The sequence below is a fragment of the Drosophila suzukii genome, chromosome 2R (genome assembly GCF_043229965.1).
Source record: "Drosophila suzukii chromosome 2R, CBGP_Dsuzu_IsoJpt1.0, whole genome shotgun sequence".
Lineage (NCBI taxonomy): Eukaryota > Metazoa > Arthropoda > Insecta > Diptera > Drosophilidae > Drosophila > Drosophila suzukii.
Genome location: NC_092081.1, coordinates 7,862,644 through 7,883,707, shown reverse-complemented (window position 1 = coordinate 7,883,707; position 21,064 = coordinate 7,862,644). Strand labels below are relative to the sequence as shown.

Sequence of the window (21,064 nt, the reverse complement as noted above, 5' to 3'; positions counted from 1 at the left end):
TAAAAATAGCATTGTTTGTACAGTTATCTGGATAATGGACCAGTGTAATAAAAACTGCTTTACAAATCAATTCCAAAATAGGCTCACTTTCAAGATTAAACTCACCAAACCACTCAACCAATTCAACTAATGATACACTTAATAAAAAGCAATTAATCATGAGCATGGATTGGCATTTACTTGACCTTAGCCATCACACTTTGTCCTAAGCTGAGCCCACTCGTCTCTTTTTTTTTGATTAATGAGAAGGCCAGACAAGAAAAACAAACAGAAACTGACATTTTATTGCATACTTTTCTACGCTTTATTGGGTACAATTATTCTTCGAGAGAAAACAGAACTAAAACTAAATATGGGGGCATATAATGGTCCTATATACACATGTAGCAACATAAATATACAACGTTTATTTAGTTACACGCACCCAGAAAACTGCGCTCGTGGCGATGGGATAAACCCAAATTCTGTGAAATTCTGTGTGTGCCATGTACATTTGCTTAATTAAAAAGATACATCGCAGCAGCAGCAGCAGCAGAAAAAGCAGCTGGGCTTTGACTATAAATATCACACATCCGCCGTGTGTCACTGCAGCTTTGAGGCTGAGCTCTCGGGGCCTCCAGATCCCTTCTCTGGACCCACTGGTTTCACTCGTCCCTCAGCGTCAGTTTGAAATTTAGAGGAGACTGCGGTATATACGTGGAGTTCACACGGTACACAAACTCACCGGAACTGTACGAGACCTTGTATTTGCGGAAGATCTGTTCGGAGAATTAAACAAGGCAAAAATTAAAGGGGTTCAAAGAACAGGTGCACAAAAAACAACAAGTAAAATAAGAAAAAACCCACCTTGGCCAGCAGAGTGTGCAACTCGATTTCGGCGAACCGACGACCCACGCACATGCGACGCCCAAAGCCAAAGGGCAAACTCACAAACGGATGGATTTTCTGGCTGGCATGGGGGCAACCAGCTGAAAATTAAAGGCAATTTTGGTTAGGACACAAAAAGAAAGTGTAGTTCGCTTTAAAAATGTGCATACATGTATGGAATTTAAACTTAAAAGTCGCTTTTAACTCTGAGCTTAAAAAACGTCTTCAAGGCACTAACCTTACTTTAAATTTAACCTGCGGATAAGAAAACAACCTTAAGATCTTCTTTGATTTTAAAAAAGAAAATGGCATCTTAATCATAAAAATGTATAGATCCGCTCACAATGCCTAAACGCTTGTTTAAAAAATCTCAGTTTTTGTATTTTTTTAACCTCTTGTTAAACTACGGTTAGACAATCGAAATATTTATAGAAAGTCATCTAAGTAAGAACAGAAAATATATATGAATATTTAAACGAACTCCTAGAAAATGTTTTTTATTTTAAAGGGTGTTCTAATCGTAACACTCTAAACTGTGATCGGTTTTCTAGTTTTACCCCCACTTTATTTTAACATGAGGTGGAGAAAACGGACTTCCGAGTAAAGAAGCACTTTGACTCTTTTTAAAAAAAACCCAAGAACTAATTGTTAGAACTTTTTTTACTAATTATTTCTTAAGTTTTCAATTTTATATTCCAAATATGTACAAAAAAGTATATGTATATATAGTAAATTTGCCTTTCCGTTTTAAGTTTTTTTTTGCTTGTTCCCCTAACGTTCATCATAAAGAATAGTTTGCCGCCGACAAAAAGTCACTGGCTCTTACGAACTATGTGCCTGACATTTTATAGCACTTGACTAAAGCGTTTCTACGTGTTTTAAAGGCATGTTTTTTGCGGCCATCTCACCTGCATCTGCTGCCGACTGTTTTAGCCAGCGTTCCGGTAGAAAACGCTTGGGCTCTGGGAAATATGCGGGATCGTTTGAAACAACCAAATGGGGGAAGATAACGTGCGTCTGAAAAAGAAGAAAAAATTCCTGTGAAGTGCCAGCATAAAAGGTCACTCGTTTTCCGAAAAAACTTACACCTTTGGGCACGTGGTAACCATTGATGACAGCATCCGACTGAAGGCTTCGTCCATTGGCAATCACCACGGGTCGCATACTATATGAGGGTGAAAAAGGGTTATCCATTAAAAAGGGGGTCACTTTAGAGTAATCAAAGAGAGTGTCTTTATACCGCAGAGTTTCCTTCACACAGGCTCGCAGATAGGGAATTTGTTCCAGGACATTCTGGTTGATCTCCGCCTCACGATGGGGAAACACCTTTTGCAACTCATCGAAGAGGCGCTGCTGTTTGTCTGGGTTTTTGGCCAGCTGGTAGATGGTGGAAGAGGCAGCCACAGAGGTCTAGAGATTATAGAGGTAACCATTAAACATTTTATAATATAAAGAGAGCTTTGAACTTTGAACTTGCCGTATCTACGCCCACTAAAAATAAGTCTAGTGCCAAAATGGCAGCCAGTTTGCGATTGCCCGTCTTTCGCACTATTCTCTCCACAATGGATATATCCGCCTCCGATTTGGGCACTCCTCTAGCCTCATCAGCATCGGCCTTGTCCATGGTCTTGCTAATGTTCCTCATGCAAATTCTAGATGAATGAATATATCCGTTTAATTATTTTTCAAATTATAAGTGTGGTATATTAATAAACTCACGCTGTGAACTGATCCAAAGCCTTCACGAAACTTCTATATGCCTTGGTGGGATATACCCGCCACAGGGGCATTCGTAGCTCCAATTCCGGAACCGCCCAGAAAAATGTATTGATTGCCTCTATGATCTGCTGGGCTTCTTCGCTGCCTTCCGGAGACAAACAGCCCAATCTAGTGTCCAGCGAAACACGACCCACAGCTGGAAAGGGTTTAAAAAAAATTAAAAAAAATTTTTTAAGTATATAACAGCTCTTTGCCAATCTAAATACCTTATAACATATTTCATAGCAGTTCGCAAAATTATTATTATTATAAAAAAACTACATTTCTGGTCAGTAAAACTTCTTTGGTCAATTAAAAGTTGTCTAATTTGTTAAAATCTAGTGTTGGTTACAGTTTATAAATTATTCAAGCAAGCAAATTTTGGCCAAAAAGTTTAGATTTAATTAGAAAACATTTTCTGGCATACACACACAAGTTAAATTGCATTTGCATACATAGCATTACAAAGTTCTAGACTAAAGTTTTTAGTAAAAGACAAAAGTTAATTAATTTATAACTGTCAAAAGGGGGTTTCTAGATAGTCCCTTTGAAAAGTATGCTGTAGTCATTACAGCCTAACTGCCTTTGCATTTTTTCAATAAATATTGCCCTGCAAAGTGCCATAATTGCATAAGTAAAATGCAATTGGCAACTACTTACATTCCAAGGCCCATTTGTAGAGCTCATGCAGGAAATTGGCTGGCAGTTCGTCTTTTTCGTCGCGCATCAGCTCAATACTGCAGATGGATATATAGAGGGTGTATATATATGTATTATATATGTAGATTGCATAACAGGGTGGCTGAATGGATGCTTAGACTCCGACTTACCGGCCCATAAACTCGCTGGCAATGTCATTTAGCGGCGGAATGTACTTCTTGGCCGTCTGCGGCTGCAGCAGGATGTGCTGCACCTCCTGCCTGAAGGCCTCCCACTTGGGCCCGTGCCTGGAGGAGGTGGAAAATGTTGGAAAATGTTGGAAAAAGTACAAAAAACGGGGTGGATGTGCCCGCCATAATATCCGTTATGTAAGCACATTACTTACACGCCAATTAGGCCGGCCACATCGCCAAAGAAATCGCGTCGCAGGTCGCCCTTGTAGTGCCGCAGCGAGGGCATCGAGGGTCTGGGTCCATGGCAAATAAAGCGTGGGTTATTGCAAAAAGAAATAAATATATAAATATATATCGCAAGTACACAGGAAAAAATGACTATAATAATGTTATTTGTACTATTGTTCAGTGTATTTACTGCACTAGGGTGGTACAAAAAAATGTGATCGTTTTAACTCAGCAATAAATTGTTTAAGATGGCTGGGTTCCACAGCAAATAAAGCGTAGGCTATTTCAAAAAAGGAAAAATATATAAATATATACTGCAAATACACAGAAAAAAATGATTTCAGTATATTGTTCTTTATACTATTGTACAGTGAATGTACTACATTAGGGTGGTACAAAAAATGACTTTTCGATTTTAGTTAGCAAAGCTAAAAAAGTCGGAAGCTAAAAAACTGCTAGGTTCCATAGCAAATAACGAGTGGGTTATTGCAAAAAATGGAAAAAGACGAAAATAAACATTGCAAATACACAGAAAAAAATTATTAATACTATTGTACAGTGTAAAGCAACAAAACAATCGATTTAAGCCAGCAATAAATATTATAATATTATAAATAATAAGAAAAGGGCATTGCGAAACGGTCCGTTTCGCCGTTTCCTTCCTTAAATATTATTCATACAACACTTGTGAAAATTGGGAAAAATAATTAAAGCTTTTCGGTTAAAATCTACGCACCCTCAATTAAAATGCTTTTTTTTGCAAAATACTTTAGTTCAGAGTCAAACCCTTTAAAGGAAAAACTAGCCAAAAACATACATAGTAACATTTATCTATGTTTAAAAATAATAAGGCACCTAAATATGATGTATGTAAAATGCGAAAATGTCCGTCTAAAAAGCCACAAATCCTCTTTATTTTCAAACGAAAATACCCCGATATAATCATCGATTTGGATCATTATTTTTTCGCCTGTATACATGTAGGCGTGTAAGTATATGAGTTGGCTAAAACCCCACCCCCCAATGACCACCCAACCGCCTCCTTTGAGGTCGCTTGCCCTTGCGTGCAGACAGACCGGCGACGGCAACATCAAACACAAATTCATACCGAAGCCCACACAAAATGAAGCGATTTCTCACTCCTTCTCCCGGTTCCCAGACCCCTTGATATATACTATATAAGCATGTATAATGTACATCTATACCATCGTCGTATTTGCATTATATCTGCCTACTCGCATGTCACAGAACAAATAAAAGAAGCGTATTTATTGGCTTTTGTTTTATGCACCACCCTGGCCCACAACTTAGCCAGCAATTTCGAGCGTTTGACTTGACTCGACTGTTGTTTTTCAATTCCCAGTGACTTTGGGTTGCCCTAGGCAACAAAATGCTCAATTAAATGCGAGATTTAAGTGGAAATGTGGAGAATCTTTTTGTTTTAAAATGTCAAGAAAACCCAACCCTGAAGTGTCTATGGGATAAGTATATACCCCCCATCGCATTATGCAAATTTCGGTACTAGCAGACAGTTGGCAAGAACGTAATAGTTTAAAAATAGGGAACAAAATGAAGTCATGGCAGTTACATTTCGTCTAATCTATTATGTAAAATGAATAAAAATGAATATTATTTATTAACCAGCAAAACAAAAAAGATTTTAATAGTTGATTATAGTTTTAAACAAAAATGTTCTTATGTATTTAAAAAAAAAGTTTATTTTTTAAATTATATATTTATTTAATTTTATGTAACTAATAATTTAATTTAAAATTTTAGTATATATAAATTGTGTTGTCAGATAATTTCTAATGACTGCTTTCTTAAAGAAAGTTTCTTTCCATTTAAATATTATGATTTTTTCCTTCAATAATGCATTTAATTATATTTGTATTATCTATTGGCCAGTTAAAATAAACATTTCATAAGTGACAAAGAATAGAGAAAACAAATATTTAAATTAGTTATGCTGGTGAAATGAGATAAACAAGTTTATTTTTATAACGCTAAATCTGAAGTGACGTCTTTTGCATGCTAAACACTTAAACGGGAACCCCGAGAAACTCTCTGTTTACAAGCTTGTAACCCAAACTTGACCCCCAGATTGTCACGATCTTGGCCTAAACCGCATGAATACCTTTTCCGAGTTAGATATTCCCACACACGAATTGGCGTTTCTCTGTGGATTTTATGGACCTCGTAAAAAAGTCAACAAAGCCGACGCCTCTAGTACATATCTTCATCAATCAAATGGTCAGTTGGTATGTCAGTCAGTCATTTGGTCAGTCAGTCTGTCAGTTAGTCAGTTGGTCAGTTGGTCAGTAGTTAGGCTTCACACTTCTTGGCCGGCAGATGGTTCATTCATTCATCAATCTGTCTGTCTGCCGATTAACGAGTCAACATTGCGTTAATGTTGTCTCATATCCAATCTATTAGCGATTCTTTTCAGTCACATTAATGATGACTTGCCAAATGTGAGCTATCCCAAGCCAAACAATAGATTGTCCGCGATTCGCCATCGATCCCCATAAACTACTAGATGTCTATAAACGATTGAACACATAAACGTAACTTGTTAAATTTGGTTCATGGCCACGGCTATGTTTTGCAGATATTATGTCCGAATGATAGGGAAAGGCGGAGAAAAGAAAGCTTATAAAAGTTATGGACACGCTAGCGATCTGTGTGACTTTCGTTTTGTTTGTTTTTTCCTTCATCATTTCGGTCACTTTTATTTATTTCTATGATGCAAAAACCACGCTTGTGAATAGTTCGGTTTGTTTGGTTTTATTTCGGTTGGATCTCGAGTTGCTAGGCCTACGGATCGGATTGCCAGCCAGCCGAATGAGAAGTGAAAGTCCCAACTAATTTCAATTTAATGGATTATTTTTATCACGCGCAAAAATATTGAATCTTGATGACATATTTTCAGGTTGAATTATATCACAAATTATTAAATTTAAATGAAGGTATTATGTGTCATAAACATAAAATGTAAATATCTTAAATAACATTTTAACAACTGTTTATTATATTTAATAAAGCCTTAATGTTTTTTTTAATCATGCAGAAATTCGGTTAGCCTTTAATACAATCGTTTACAATACCAATTTTTTATGTAGGTAACTCAAAAACAAAGATAAAGGTTAAAACATTTTCATCGCTGCACTGTTTTTCATATCTCTTCCAACGATTCCAATCTGTCACAATATTTTCACACATCCCCGTTTAATCCGCATTCCCAGGCTCAATCGCCATTTTCTGCCTTCGTTAGTTAATAATTTAATTACGAACTGCATTCATTCAATATGCGCATAAATAAACAGGAACTGCATTCGCATTGGAGAGGGAAAAAGGGGGGCATCGCCCATGCATGACTGACTTTGCCGTGGATATATGTAGATGTTATATCGTATATGGTATATTTGCGTGGGCATTGGCATATGGGGGATTTCTGGTTATTCAGACCAAGTGCAGCCATGCAGGACATAACCATAATCGTGGGCTAACAATGTATTCAATCAACTTGTTTAAAGCTTTGGTTAGTTACAAGACTCTATGTCTTTTGAAGGTTATATAAACTTTTCAACAAAAGTTATGAACAGATAGAAAACCAAGTTAAATATCTTAAGTAAGATAAAGCTATAACTATCCACATCTTTAAGGACATAACTATGATATATTTAGATAAAGAACTTACTAAAACCATTCAACAAAGGTTAGAAAACTAACTCGTGGTTAAATATTAACTCAATAATATATTACCTTAATTAAATATAAATAAATGTAGCTATAACCCTTATGTGGGTTTCGGATTATATATCCGATTCTTTAGTTCAGTCGTAAATGATATGACTAATCTTGGTTTAATAACATTATTAAAGAATTTGTTTTAACCTTTGGTTAGTTGAAAAACCAACTCATAGCTGAGTAAAATAAAAAACATATTATCTAAAATTATATTTAACCATAACCATCAACCTAATGTGAACTTCGACTTATATAACCGAATCCCAGCCTCTTTCCCACGCCTCATAGGCCTGCCTTAGATGATCAATCATACCGAACTTACATGACACACGTGTCGTATACGCAATTTCGCACTGCCTCATCGAAGGATAACCAAAGTCGATTTATCACTCACCGGTGTGGCATGGCCTCCTCCTTTTTGAATATATTTCGAATCTCATCGCCATCGAAGACGAAGAGCAGATCCGGGTGACCTATGAGGCCACCCACTTTGGCCATCTTGCCATAGTTCACGTGCAGCTCATTCATAACCTTGTCCAGGTCGCTAATTTTATACGTTCCTGAAAGTGACAAGCGTTTATTAGTTATCGTTATCGCTGTCGGAATTTCCCGGAAACCCGTCGAGTGCGACTCACCAATTAGTGGGGCAAAGCGCCAGGAGTTGCCAATCAGCGGCAGGGGATATGGACCCGGCACTTCCGAGTAGGGACGCACTGCAGCGGAGGAGGTGGCGGTGGAGGTGGTGGTGCTCTCCGCTGGTAATGCGGTGGTCGTGGCCCGAGTTGTTGTTGCCGCCGTCACAGCTCCTTGGCTGTCAATTAGTGCAAGTTGTTTACAGTGAAAAAAAAAGTTTTTCAATGGGAGTTTTCACTTCGAATTTATATTTTCCTAACAGCATTTTGATTTAATATACTGGTGTTTTTACTTAATTTTTATGTAAGCATGTAAAGCTAATGTAAAATAGGTTTCAAACCAGCTGTCGGCACACAATATAAGCCAACCGCTGTTGTACACTGTACCTGTTGCGGCAGAGATCGAGTAGAGCTATTCCCTATAAATCCTATTAAACATTCTAAAATTTAGAGATCGGACGATATTCGGACTTAAAAGTCTTTATATTTTATTTCCAAATAACTTTGATTTAATTTTAATTAATCAAGCAACCTAAGGATTTTTAAACGCCTTGTGTGAATTACAATTTTTTTACCTCTGCAATGTTTTAATTCGAGTTCAAGTTATCAGCATATGAGCCAGCAAATACCGATTATCATTCTATTCTTTGATCTAAAGACAGTATTTATGTGCAAAGTAGCAAAATTTTAAAGATGTGTTTTAAATATGCAAATAAATATTGAATGGTTCAAATTTTAACATAGAATATTGATCAATTTTAAATATTCTTTTTCCTAGAAAAAAATATTTTTTACTTTATTAAAAAAATTAAAATATATTAATATTAATATTAAACACGTATAGATTATACATGTTTAAAATGTATATTTTTAATATCTCTACTACTACTACTACTACTACTTTTTTTTTTAAATGCACTTTTTTTCTTGCTGTGTAGAGAGTCAAGAGAGTGTGGGAAAATCACGAACCTGACATTTAATTTATTCAGATTCGCCGACTCTCCCGTCCGCAGTCGCTGCATTGCAATTGATTTTTCAATTTCCGTTGCCACGCCCACTCCGCTGCTGGGCGGCGACACCGCTCCACCGCCCCCGGAATGCGGCAAAATGGAGGCGGTGGTGCTGGAAGTGGAGCGCCTCATCAGCGCAATGGATGTTTTGCGTAATCCCGACATCTTGAGTCCTCGGTTCTTGGTTCTGTGGGGAAAAGTATTATGTAAAAAGTTTAGCAACTTTGAGCAATCTGCTGCCCAGCCGCCGGCTAACTAAATTGTGTATTTATGCTGATTCTCTGAGTGTTTCTTGATGCATTACCAAGTGGATTTCCCGGGGAAAATCAATCAATACACAGCCAATCGCCTTCATTATTCTCCTTGGGCTGCCCCAGAGAATTCACAGATAGGTGTTTGCTTAGGGTGCAAATATTATATTATGGCACACTCGCTCATATCCATATGCATGTTAACTTTCAGCAATGACAGCACTTAGTTCGAGTTAGTTGCAAAACAAAACCGAGCAAACAATCGACGATTGTCCCTTGGATCTCGGGGGAGCACTCAAGATAAATGGGTGCTGTGCGGTGGGCAGGGGGATTCCCCCGTTCCCATTTGTCGGTAGACTCGGTGCCTTCCGTTTTATGGCCCCTGTCAATAACCAAGTCAGAGTTAGCTAGCGTTAAATTGAGCACAACTACTACGAGTGCTCGTCAAATGCGAATTCAAACAATGGAACACACAAATTGAAGAGTTATTGAAGTAGCAACCCTGGCCAAAGTCTAGTTTGTTGTAAGTTAGGCAAAGACTTTGAGGGGGGGGCAATATAAGTCGAATACTATTTGATAGAGGTTTTAAAACTTTTGAATATGGGTAAACAACTTTTGTCTATGTTCGAGAAACTTGCAAAGTAAGCAATTGTGTTATTTGCCAAATGAAAATAAATAGGTTTTCGGTAATTTAATAAAAATTAGGTACATGATATATAGGATCGATTTTTCAATGTCATGTTAAGTTTTGTCAATGCGTTAAATTATTGTTTCTGAAAAATACAGTTTCCCAATGTCATGTTAGGTTTTTCTGAAAGAAAACTCTAACTAGAGGTTATGTTCCAGTTAAAATTAGTCTGAATCTACTGAATCTGAGTCTACCGAATCTTGTGACATCAGACTTTTCAACGATTTGTCGTTCGTAAAGTTAACACAACATTGAGAAAACCTAATTTTCCTTCCAAACAAATTAACTTCTTAATAACTCTCTCTGACAGTTAGGAAACTAGAGCCTGCAGGTGACACTGAAAAATGGAACCTTAATAAACTTACTTGTTTTTGTCCTGATAACAAGATAACTACAACTTTAAAAGACACAATTTACAAAGAAACTGGGATTTGGTACAAATATAAATAGATTTGTTTAAAAAAAAGCAACATTAAGCTTATTCTAAGAAGTAAGTAGATATTGAGCTTAAAAGGCTTTTTACATCTAGGCAGAGTTAAAACCAATTTTGGATTAAATTCTTTTAAAGGTATTTTATAAATCAAAAGAATACTCTCCCAATGGGTGGGTTATACATAAGACTTCTCAATTATAAAAACAAAAGGCTAACCGTTTAGTTTGCTTTTGGTTTGGCTTTAATTTTCCTCCACTTTTCTGGCTGTATACAAACTTTGATTTCCAACCAAAAGAACCCCCCCCCCCCCCCCCCCCCCCCATACACACACGCACTGAATACAAAGAGGGTTTTCCAGCCCGGCAGGCAGAAAATGTGGCAACGAGGCAGATTGCTCATACGCCGCGTATGCCAGCGAACAAAGGCAGTGGCACTTTGGCTGCCCAACTTCTGACTTCTTCTACTGCGCCTGCTCCCAAAAAGGCAATATAATTTAAATGCCGAAAATTTGATGGAACTGAAATCTGCTCAGCCAAATCCAGAAAGTTGCCCCAGCTGCCACACATTTTTCTCTTTTTATTATATTTTTTGTTCTGGGCTTTATTTCTTGTGTACACTCGTGGGGCACAATGGCGGCGGAGCGGCTTATCCTTGCCCTTGTCGCAAAAGCGGCGACCTTGAGCTCTCCACCGCTCGAGAGCAACAACAACAGCCAGCTATCTGAGTATCTAAGTATCTGAGAATGCCAGCGCGGTTTTATCGCAGAACCAGGCGGTTATAATGAACTCGAGTGATAATCCTAGCGCCTGCGAGTAATGTAGGAGAAATGTCAAGCAGCCACTTGTCGTCGACTTTTATGGCCATTGTTCCAAAATAGATGGAACGGGGAAATAGTACACCCAAAAAAAAAAAACAGAAAGTTAAGGTATAACACTAATAGTCCTTAAACTACACCAGAGGTAGTATTGAAATTAATGTATAAATTCAAGACTAAATAGTATAAGATCTAGTTTTTAGAATTTGTGGTATTTTTTTCAACCCATTAATTTAAATGTATTACTTTGAGAGGTATTAACATGTACTATTACATCTAATTTTAACCCATTACTTTCAGTTTAATGCCTTGGAATGTATTTATATAATACTCATCTTATTTGAAACAACTAATTTTGTATAGTATTAATATATCTCTCATCTTATCGACCCCAATTCGACACTCAATACTGTAGACTTAATGCAACAATTGTTGCTTTTCTATAACTATTTTTTTTCGGTGTAGGTAATAATAGGGGGCAGTGGGTGGTGGAAAAGCTTTCCTTCACACTCGAGTGAATACGAAATCGAAAGGAATTCTATTAGCATTCGGCTGCTAAATGAGCAAAGGTGGTCGAAAACTCCCGAACGATTATGTCACTGCTCGACAGCTTGGCAAATCACTGGCCTATTGCTTTTTGACTTGCCCTTCGAGGTGCGGCCAAAAATTAATAATCAAATTTGCTTTCACGCTGCCATATTGCCCAAGTCCCGAAGAGCAACTAGTTTAGCTAACCTGGTTCGTTTTTCTGGGAAAATGCCTCTTGGAAAACTCACTTTAATTTGTCTTTCATGCGGATAATTACAGTTTCTTTTGAAATCTCTAATTGGCTGAATGTTTTCCTTCTCTTTGCTATTCATCGTTGATTTTCTTTGTTTGTTTTATATTTACAAGTATTTACAGCCGTTAAAATTTAAGCTACAAACGGAATAAATTTATATTTTGTATCCTGCTTTTTTAGACGTTATTTATCCTTTCAAAATTTGTCTTACACCCTTTGTCTTTTACGTCAGAGACCTTAAATGAAATGGTTTTTGTATTTTACATTTTTATTTTTATTATTTTTTTTTTTACTATTTTTGGCGAAAGTATCAACATATTTTAATCTTTTAAATATATGTTATTTATAATACTTATAAAGCTCTTTAATAAATTCTATAAAAATTATTTTAAAAAAAAATACAAAATATTTTTTAAACATGCACTATATGAATAAAAATATAATTTTTATGTTTTTTTTTAAATTTAAGCGTATGATAAAATACAACATTTTAAGCAAACATATCAGGGTATAGGCTTCACCGCTTTATAGTGATTCTGATTGTTTCCAATAACTCTTATTTACGATCACTGTCTTAAGCACTGCAATTTAAAACTCGTTTTCTTGATGAATTTTTTCCCAATAATTTTCTTTCAATATTTTTCGGATTTAATTAAATTGGCCTTTCACGCTAAACGTTGATTTCTTTGACAGCCAACTTGACTGAATGCCTTTGCAAAGTGCAACTAGTTTACCAGACACGCCCAAATTGCATTGGGAAAACACCTCTCGGGAAAACTCACTTGAACGTTTGTTTTCCTCAGCCAGTCGGTTGGGTTTTCAAATAGAGTTTCAATCAACTGGAGGCCGATTTAGTTTCAGTTTTAATTTATTTATATATTTTTTTTTAACTTTCAAGCCGCCGTTTGTGCACAATTAAAAACAGCTTTTGTTCGCCTTTTGTTGTGCGGATTTCTATTGTTGTTTTGGCCAATTTCCCACTCGTTCACAAGCACTTGAAAAGGCGGCTCAATTCGCCAGGTCTTTTGTCACGCAACGTGAAGTTTATTTTTACAAATGGTACACCGGAATACCAGACAGAAAAACCGAAACCGAAGCGGAATCCGAAACCGAGCTCTATGGATGGAGCGCCCGAGTCTTGAGTTGTTGCCTCGTAGACCAACCGCAACGCACTAAACACGATCGCCGGGCTTCTTAGTCTACTTATACGATACAGGCGCTATAAGCTATACGCTATAAACTACCTACCTGCCTCCAAAACAACTGCTGATCGGCAAACTCTTGATGTGTTTTTTTTGTTTTGGCGCGCTTCTGTTGGTTTTGTCACTTAAGATATCTTGGCTAATTGTGCTGCTGCAGCTTTGCTGCCAACTTTATTGCTCTTTCTAGCCCAGAAACTATTGGGCTTCTTTTATAAATAACGTAATATTCCAACTGAAACCGAAAGTGCCTAATAATCCTAATCAAAAAGCAAAAGTTTGTGTTAATATATAACGGTTAACTCCCTTGATTGACATTAATGGGGGGCTATTTGAGGTTTGGGGGTTATGCAAAATAAATAAATCACTATAAAACGCTGCTAAAACTAACGACCCATTTGCTTGGCTAAATTGCAAGCAAATCACTTAATTGAAAAGGCCATAAATGTTGGTAAAAAAAAATAGTCAGAGGAAGCCGGCAAATAAATTTCGCATGATGATGATGGCTTTTCTCATCGCGGTTAAGGTGGGTAAATGGGTAAATAGAGTTGGGTTATAAACAACCTTTATTATATAGATTAGATATTGAATTTAGTTAATCTAAAGAAGGTTTTTTAATTAAAGGAGTAGTTTTTTTTGCTACAAAAAATTATAATCAATTTAGGATCGGAGATCGAAACTATATTATGGATATGTTCAATAAATACCGCTCTGTAAAAATCATTCTAACTTTTAAAACTGCGAGGTACTTATTGATTTTTAATATATCTGTTTTAAATAAGGCTAGATAATCATATTAAAAATATAATGCTGGATCTAAAAAAAATGTTTAAGGATCGTAAAATATAATATTTAACCTATAACCTTTTTTATGGATAACTATAATGACAAGCAAATAGAATTCGTATTATACTTTAAATAATTTTAAAATCCTATTTTCAGTGTTTATTGGATACAATTTTGTTTATAAGATCAAAAAGAGTTTTAGCTTTAGTCCTAGTATAAGACAAAAACTTTGTAACCAATTAAAGATTCCCGAGAAATCGGATGTTCAAGAAATGATTTCACATTGATCCAACATCCATTAATTTCACACTAAAAGGCTTTCTCTTATCCTGATCTTTAATTAAATTAAAGCATAGATAATTTTTCTGTCATTAGCTCACTTTCCCTCGCTCTTTGTCCATCGGGTTTATGATCTACTTTCAAGAAACCACAACTTAGCCACTTGCCACACATTGCAACACATTTTCCGGGCTTACAAATTACAGCTGCATGTGTGTCTGCGGTTTTCGGATCGGTAAACAGAAAAGAAAACTTTTATGATGGACATGTTAAATAAGATCTCCGCCTGAGCCAAGTGCTAACCAAGTGGTTGCCCAATCGGATTTGTTGTCAATTAACGTTTGTCTAAGAAATTGTAACGAATATTGGAAATATTTGTTTTGATTATGCAGTTTATACCTCCTAAAACCGGCAAAGTTTTCCGCATGAAAGCCGGTGGTTATATGGCAGGCGAGCATGACTGGGCCAATTTCCTCTGGGACAAATTGCAGACCCTACTGCAGTTCCCCCTTTTCAAGTACTGCCAACTTTGGCCACCTTGTTAAGCAATTGTGCGTGTAATTTAGGCGAAAACCAGTTGACCAATGCAGCCGATTTTAGCGCAAGAGCAAGTCAAGCGAAGATTGATGCGATAACCAGCGCAGATTCCTCGGCCAACCCCGAAAAAAAAACTATTTACGACCTGTCCAAACCTGGCCAACAAATAAAATTAGCCGCCTCTAAAGCCCTTTTGTTTTTTTTTTTTCTTGAAGGCATTGCGTGCCTGGCGTTAATTACGGCCCAAAAAACACATACGACTGGCCAAAGGCCCCCTCTTTTTGACGACCTACTTGTTGAGGCTCTTACTCCCCAGCACGCAGACTCTCTATCTGTATCCGTGTATCTCTATCTGTATCTGACAGATGCCTTGGCCTGGGTGACGGTTACATAACCGGCAAATAAAACTAATTACAAATATAGCCTGTATGCAGGGAAATTAGAACCACAGAACAAGTCACGGAAATGGGAATCATTTTGTATGGCTAGTATATGTTAGTTCCTGTAGTAGAGGGAAAAACCATTTGCATAGTAATATGTGTGAGTGTGTGGGAGCTATTCACCCATTTCCCATTTTCCCTTAGGTCTCGACACGCGCGCAGGTTTTTTGTTTTTAATTGTTTGCTCAGCGCTTTGGTCTGCGCCTTAATTGTTTGCTCAAGACTTGGCAGATACGAAGGGAAAATTGAGAACGGTATGGTATGGTATGAGATGGGATGGGCAAACATTTGTCTGGTCAAGCAGGCGATGTTTGGCTGGCATATGGATATGAAATTCCCTAGCTTCTGTACTAAAACACTCTATTTTTGCCCTATTTCCTTGCAGTTTCCTGGACGATTTGGATCGGTTAGGCGCCAAGGATTACCAGCCAACTGAACAGGATATCTTGCGTACTCGCGTCAAGACCACTGGCATCGTTGAGGTACACTTCTCCTTCAAAAACCTTAACTTCAAGTGAGTAACAATATATATGATATACGAGGAAAGTATCTTTATCTCTTGAATTTCTTAACCCAAAGATTGTTCGACGTGGGCGGCCAGCGTTCGGAGCGTAAGAAATGGATACACTGCTTCGAAGATGTCACAGCGATCATTTTCTGCGTGGCCATGTCTGAGTACGATCAGGTCTTGCATGAGGATGAAACCACGGTAGGTTTGGGTTTAACTAACTTAAAATATATTTCAGTGTACCTTACAAATCACTTGGGTTTTAAAATCACTAAAATGTTATTTTTGGTGTCTAAAAGTATGCAACAATATTTATAAAACTCGGATATACGACTATTCTTCATTCACTGCATACTTTTAGACACCTAAAATAAAATCGTAAAGTGATTTTATAACTCTAGTGACTTGTGTGGCAACCCTCTTTTTTATTAGTTTGTCCGGATAATCAGAATTGAAAGTGTAGATTACCTTTTTTTAATATTTTTACAACACAAAATAATATTTTAAGTTAATCTTGAGACATTTTATTAAAAAATTTAACAATATAACTTTTGATTGGAAATTAACCTTATCATATTGATCAATTTAGTAAACCAGTTGTAGTATAGCAATATGATATATGACATATTCTATATGCTTTCCTGACAACTAGGAAATACTAAAGTACCTTTTGTATCTTTATCTATAATAAAAATTCCTCCATTTTATCTTACAGAACCGCATGCAAGAGTCGCTGAAACTGTTTGACTCGATCTGTAACAACAAATGGTTCACGGACACCTCGATCATTCTGTTCCTGAACAAGAAGGATCTGTTCGAGGAGAAGATTCGCAAGAGTCCCCTGACAATTTGCTTCCCCGAATACACAGGTGAGTGGTCTAACTGATCTCATAACCAGATGGCTTATTAACTCTATTTTTTTGGGGCATTTTCAGGTGGACAGGAGTACGGCGAGGCGGCTGCTTATATTCAGGCTCAATTTGAAGCGAAAAACAAATCAACCTCAAAAGAAATCTACTGCCACATGACGTGTGCCACAGATACTAACAACATTCAGTTTGTATTCGATGCTGTCACCGATGTCATCATAGCAAACAACCTGCGCGGCTGTGGGCTGTATTAAGGAGGAGGATTCCCAATGATTATGATGATGATGATAACGATGATGATAATGTGGAGCAGAATTGGGGGGCGTTAGCAGGGAACACCGTAACGGTATTAAAGAGCAGCGCGGGAGCACAACAACCCACCAGCATTGATCAAAAACCAAACAATTTAAGAGCAGATGATAGAACCAACCAACCGCAACCACACAGAAAACACACAAGAAAAAACACAGGACACTGAACACTGAACAAGCAAAGCCCAAAGAACTTTTATTTGTTTAACAAAAAACGGCGGACGGATGGATGATATATGATATATGGGGAATAAGCGACGAGTACATTACATAATATCGATAATATTGATGCAGATACGCGATGCAATGCTAATGATGATCAGGGCGATTATAATGATAACGAGATCGAAAAACAACAAGAACCGAAAAAAAGGCAGTTGATTGAAAGGCATTTCCTATATACATACATATACAACCACATACATATGCATTATGCAAAGCCACATGTACGACATGACACTAACACACACACTCACCAACGACACACACACACACACAAGCGCCAACATTGCATATAGTTGTTGTTTGGTCTGAATAATTTTTATAGAATTTCATAATTTATGTGTAGTTTAGTTTCCTCATGTATTTATTAAACAAAAAACCAAACGAGCGTATATCTACATATACCGCATATATATATACATACACTTCTATACATATATTTATATATACATATATATAAATATTATATATTAAATGTTTCCTGTTGCAATCTCTCTTTGAAATTATTCATGCCATCAACACTCTGCATTTGTCATGCTTGTTTAGACTTAAGTTCGAAAGTTTCAACACAAATCCAGCGGCAAAGGAAATAATATGTATTAATTTGATTGCGTGTCAGCGTGTGGGCTAATATAAATATTATATAACAAACCAAAAAAACCAAAAGAAATGAGGAAAGGAAAACAGAAAATATGGAAGGCAAATCTTTAACGTTTAAGTCTAATTTAAAGATACAAATGAAACGGATATAAAAACTCTATCTATTGTATTTACAAACGAAGCAAAACTAAACTAAACTAAAAAGGAAAACAAAAACGGATAAGAGTCAAGTAAAGCAAAGCATATGTGGCCACTTAACTAGCTTATGTAAAGAGCAGCAGTAGCAGCAGCCATCGATGATTGATTGATTGATTGATGATACATTTCAGTGTAAATTGTAATTTGTTGAATTTACGTGTATAGAAGAAGTTTAGCTGGCAAACACACAAAGAACAACACATACTGGACACAAACTAACTATAATTTAATTCACTTAATGAGCTGATTTGTTGGAATTTACAATGATTTGTGGCATTTAAACGGGGAGCGAGGCAAATCAGCGATTCAACTTTGGCGGCGCACAAAAGCATGCTATATATTTTTGCCATATCTACGCACACCACCAAACACACACAACTCACACACACACACACAAAATATGAATCAAAATGAATGGAACGCAGAACTCAAATCTCCCACAATGAAACTAAGGATTGTATGTAATAATATGATAATTTATAAATTCTACTTTTAATGGTAAACATCTTCGTACGTATGTACCTACATATATATATGTATGTATGTGACTGTATCTAGCGAATGGCATTTAACCCCCCGAGTATGTTGAATTGTTTGATTAGACTTATTATTATAATTATTATGTATATGCTTTGTATGTATGTATTTTGTGCATTTTGATTTTACACAACGATTTAGCTGCAATGAATTTATATTGTTATTTTTATAGTATTTCTTTTGTATCTGCCCAGTCTTCTCCTCCTCCTCCTCGACCTCGACCTCTTCCTTCACGGAAATCTCCTCACTTGTGCTCTTGCTCTAGTTGGACGGAAATCCATTTATGTTTTATAGTTTTTAAGTCTAATTTATGTAAACGCACACACAACAACAAACACACAACTTAAACGTGAACTAAGTAAGTTTATTAGCGAAATAAATATTATTTGACATTCAACAAAAAAAGTAAGGACATTTTGCAAGAAGCTTAACGAAATCGTTTCGATCGTATTTCCCCCCCCGAAGAACCAGTGAAACTTTACAAAAGTTGTGTTGGCCACGAAATCCGTACAATTCCTAGATTTTAAACACCGATCAGCGAACATTCACCTCTAAGCATTTACTTAGGTCAGCCAACACTTTCCCATTTCCATGACCCCCAAACCCCTTCTACAATATATCCCTGCCCAACCAAAACTACTGTAATATTTAATACGTATGTATTTTCCATTCAACTTGTAAAATTCTACCAAAAAGATTAAAAAAAAAACAAAAACGCAAAAACCATTTTCAAATAAAACTATTTATTCAAAAACAAAAACCAACAGCCATTTTGTTATTTTCCTTATAGTTTCTTGATTTTCTTACAGCCAGCCAAATGTTTTGCATGTACTAGTTTTCCATGTTGCTGCTGGCTTCGAATTTGGGGTAAAAAAATATAAGATGATCAGTAATATATATAGTCACTTGACCAGTAATGCAGAAGATCAAGAACAAAGAGTTCAATAATTGTATGTGTAACTATAAATAAATACAAAATCGATATATTTATTGACAATTTAATTAAGCCACAAACAACAAAGTTATTCATTTACCTTCGAGACAAAGTAAACCAGGTCGGTCTATATATACAGAATACATATATAAATTAAAACAAAAATATATTTAGTAAAGGGAGATCAACAAATTGCTACATGCATACCATACATATGTACTATATTTTTCTCGTAACTAATTCTTACTCGAAATACTCATACGGTAGCGACTATAATTTACCTCCTCAACTCAAAGTCGCTCAACTTTTCAAATCAACCGAGATCGCAAGAAAAAAAACTAAAAACCTAAATAAATAAAGCAACCTACATTCAAGTAATAGCAAAACATTCGTTCATATAGTACAGCATAGTGTTAACCGCAGTATATCGACTAAACTTTTTGCATATTTTCAATACTAAACGGAATAGAGTCGACCGGATACGGAAATGGAATCAAACATAATTCATATTTTTCTAAAGCTCATACACCTCTTTGCTCCACACACACACTCACACACCCGCATAAATCATGAAAACGCAAGTCGCACCACTACTAAAATTACTTTAATAGCAGTTAAAACATTTATAAGTGAAATCCATAATGAGCTAACAAAACGGTAATGTTAATTAACTCGAATCAAATGTCAGAGGACATTATTCAGAAACACACACGATTTTTGTAAGTGGCGAAAACAAATCTTTGGGATTTTAAAGGGAACTGGAGGATAAAGGATTAATGGTGGCACGTGGAATCAAGATTATAGGTTAGACAAAGTTTAGACATTGTATCTAATCTAATTTGTAGCCTAATTCAGAATGCTTTGGTTGTCCCCATGCAGCAGATCAGATTTGTTTAACTTGTATATGGCAAAACTATTTATATACCTACTTATAATATAACTTATGTGGAAATATAATTCTCCTCAATTCTTGAGCTCCTTTTCTCTCTCTAATGACCACGTGGATAATGTGTAGCTAATGGCCCATGGAAAAGTTTTAAAAATGAGATTAAAGCGAGCCACAGAATCTAACTGAGCTCGAAAATGATGAATGAATTTGAATCGTTGAATTAAAAATTTAAAATAATATATATAAAACATAAAAATAATGATATAAAACTGAAATAACAAAACCAAAATGTTTGTATGTAAAAGAAACTCAAAACGTTAGAGATCATCTACAATTTAAATAAATATAAATAAAACCAATGCAGACTTGTGTTTTTTATTCTCAATATAAGAAGGCAGGTGTGCCCAAAGGCAAAGGCTTCAGAAACTAAAGGACCATTATTATTAGCAATATTTCGAAACATTTTTTGAAGATAGGAATATCCTGAATTTCGCCCTATAAATACCCTTTTCGGCGCGAATCCAAGGAACTACATACTTTAATGTCTGAACTTAAGTTCAGGTAGAAAACAGAATGTTTTCATTTTTGGTACAGTCGGGCACATCTTCATATGACTTATTAAATGACGTTTTTGACAGGTAGGAAACCCTCCACATATGGACATAAAACAGAAGGACGTGTTGATCACAAATTCCTATAAAACTACCACT

At 36.2% G+C, this 21,064-nt stretch overlaps 2 protein-coding genes across 5 annotated transcripts in view; one reads left to right on the top strand and one right to left on the bottom strand.

Annotated features, from left to right (window-relative positions):
* Nucleotides 1-20,713, top strand: part of Galphao (G protein alpha o subunit) — a 36,591-nt gene extending 15,878 nt beyond the window's left edge. For all 4 annotated transcript variants that reach the window (XM_017074497.4, XM_065863831.2, XM_065863830.2 and 1 more), the window contains 4 exons: nucleotides 15,672-15,800; nucleotides 15,866-15,995; nucleotides 16,510-16,663; nucleotides 16,730-20,713. In XM_017074497.4, coding sequence (XP_016929986.1) covers nucleotides 15,672-15,800; nucleotides 15,866-15,995; nucleotides 16,510-16,663; nucleotides 16,730-16,917 — 601 coding nt within the window. In that variant the 3' untranslated portion in view covers nucleotides 16,918-20,713. The remainder of the gene's footprint in view (nucleotides 1-15,671; nucleotides 15,801-15,865; nucleotides 15,996-16,509; nucleotides 16,664-16,729) is intronic.
* Nucleotides 276-9,265, bottom strand: Cyp49a1 (Cytochrome P450 49a1). Its single transcript, XM_017074496.4, has 13 exons — nucleotides 9,038-9,265; nucleotides 8,072-8,247; nucleotides 7,831-7,996; nucleotides 3,671-3,751; nucleotides 3,456-3,572; nucleotides 3,286-3,362; nucleotides 2,587-2,782; nucleotides 2,345-2,519; nucleotides 2,108-2,277; nucleotides 1,954-2,032; nucleotides 1,776-1,884; nucleotides 847-968; nucleotides 276-758 (listed from the first exon to the last, which is right to left on the bottom strand). Exons 1-13 carry the CDS (start codon nucleotides 9,241-9,243, stop codon nucleotides 645-647), a joined length of 1,788 nt encoding a protein of 595 aa, XP_016929985.3. The 5' UTR covers nucleotides 9,244-9,265; the 3' UTR covers nucleotides 276-644.
* Nucleotides 20,714-21,064: the final 351 nt, after the last annotated feature.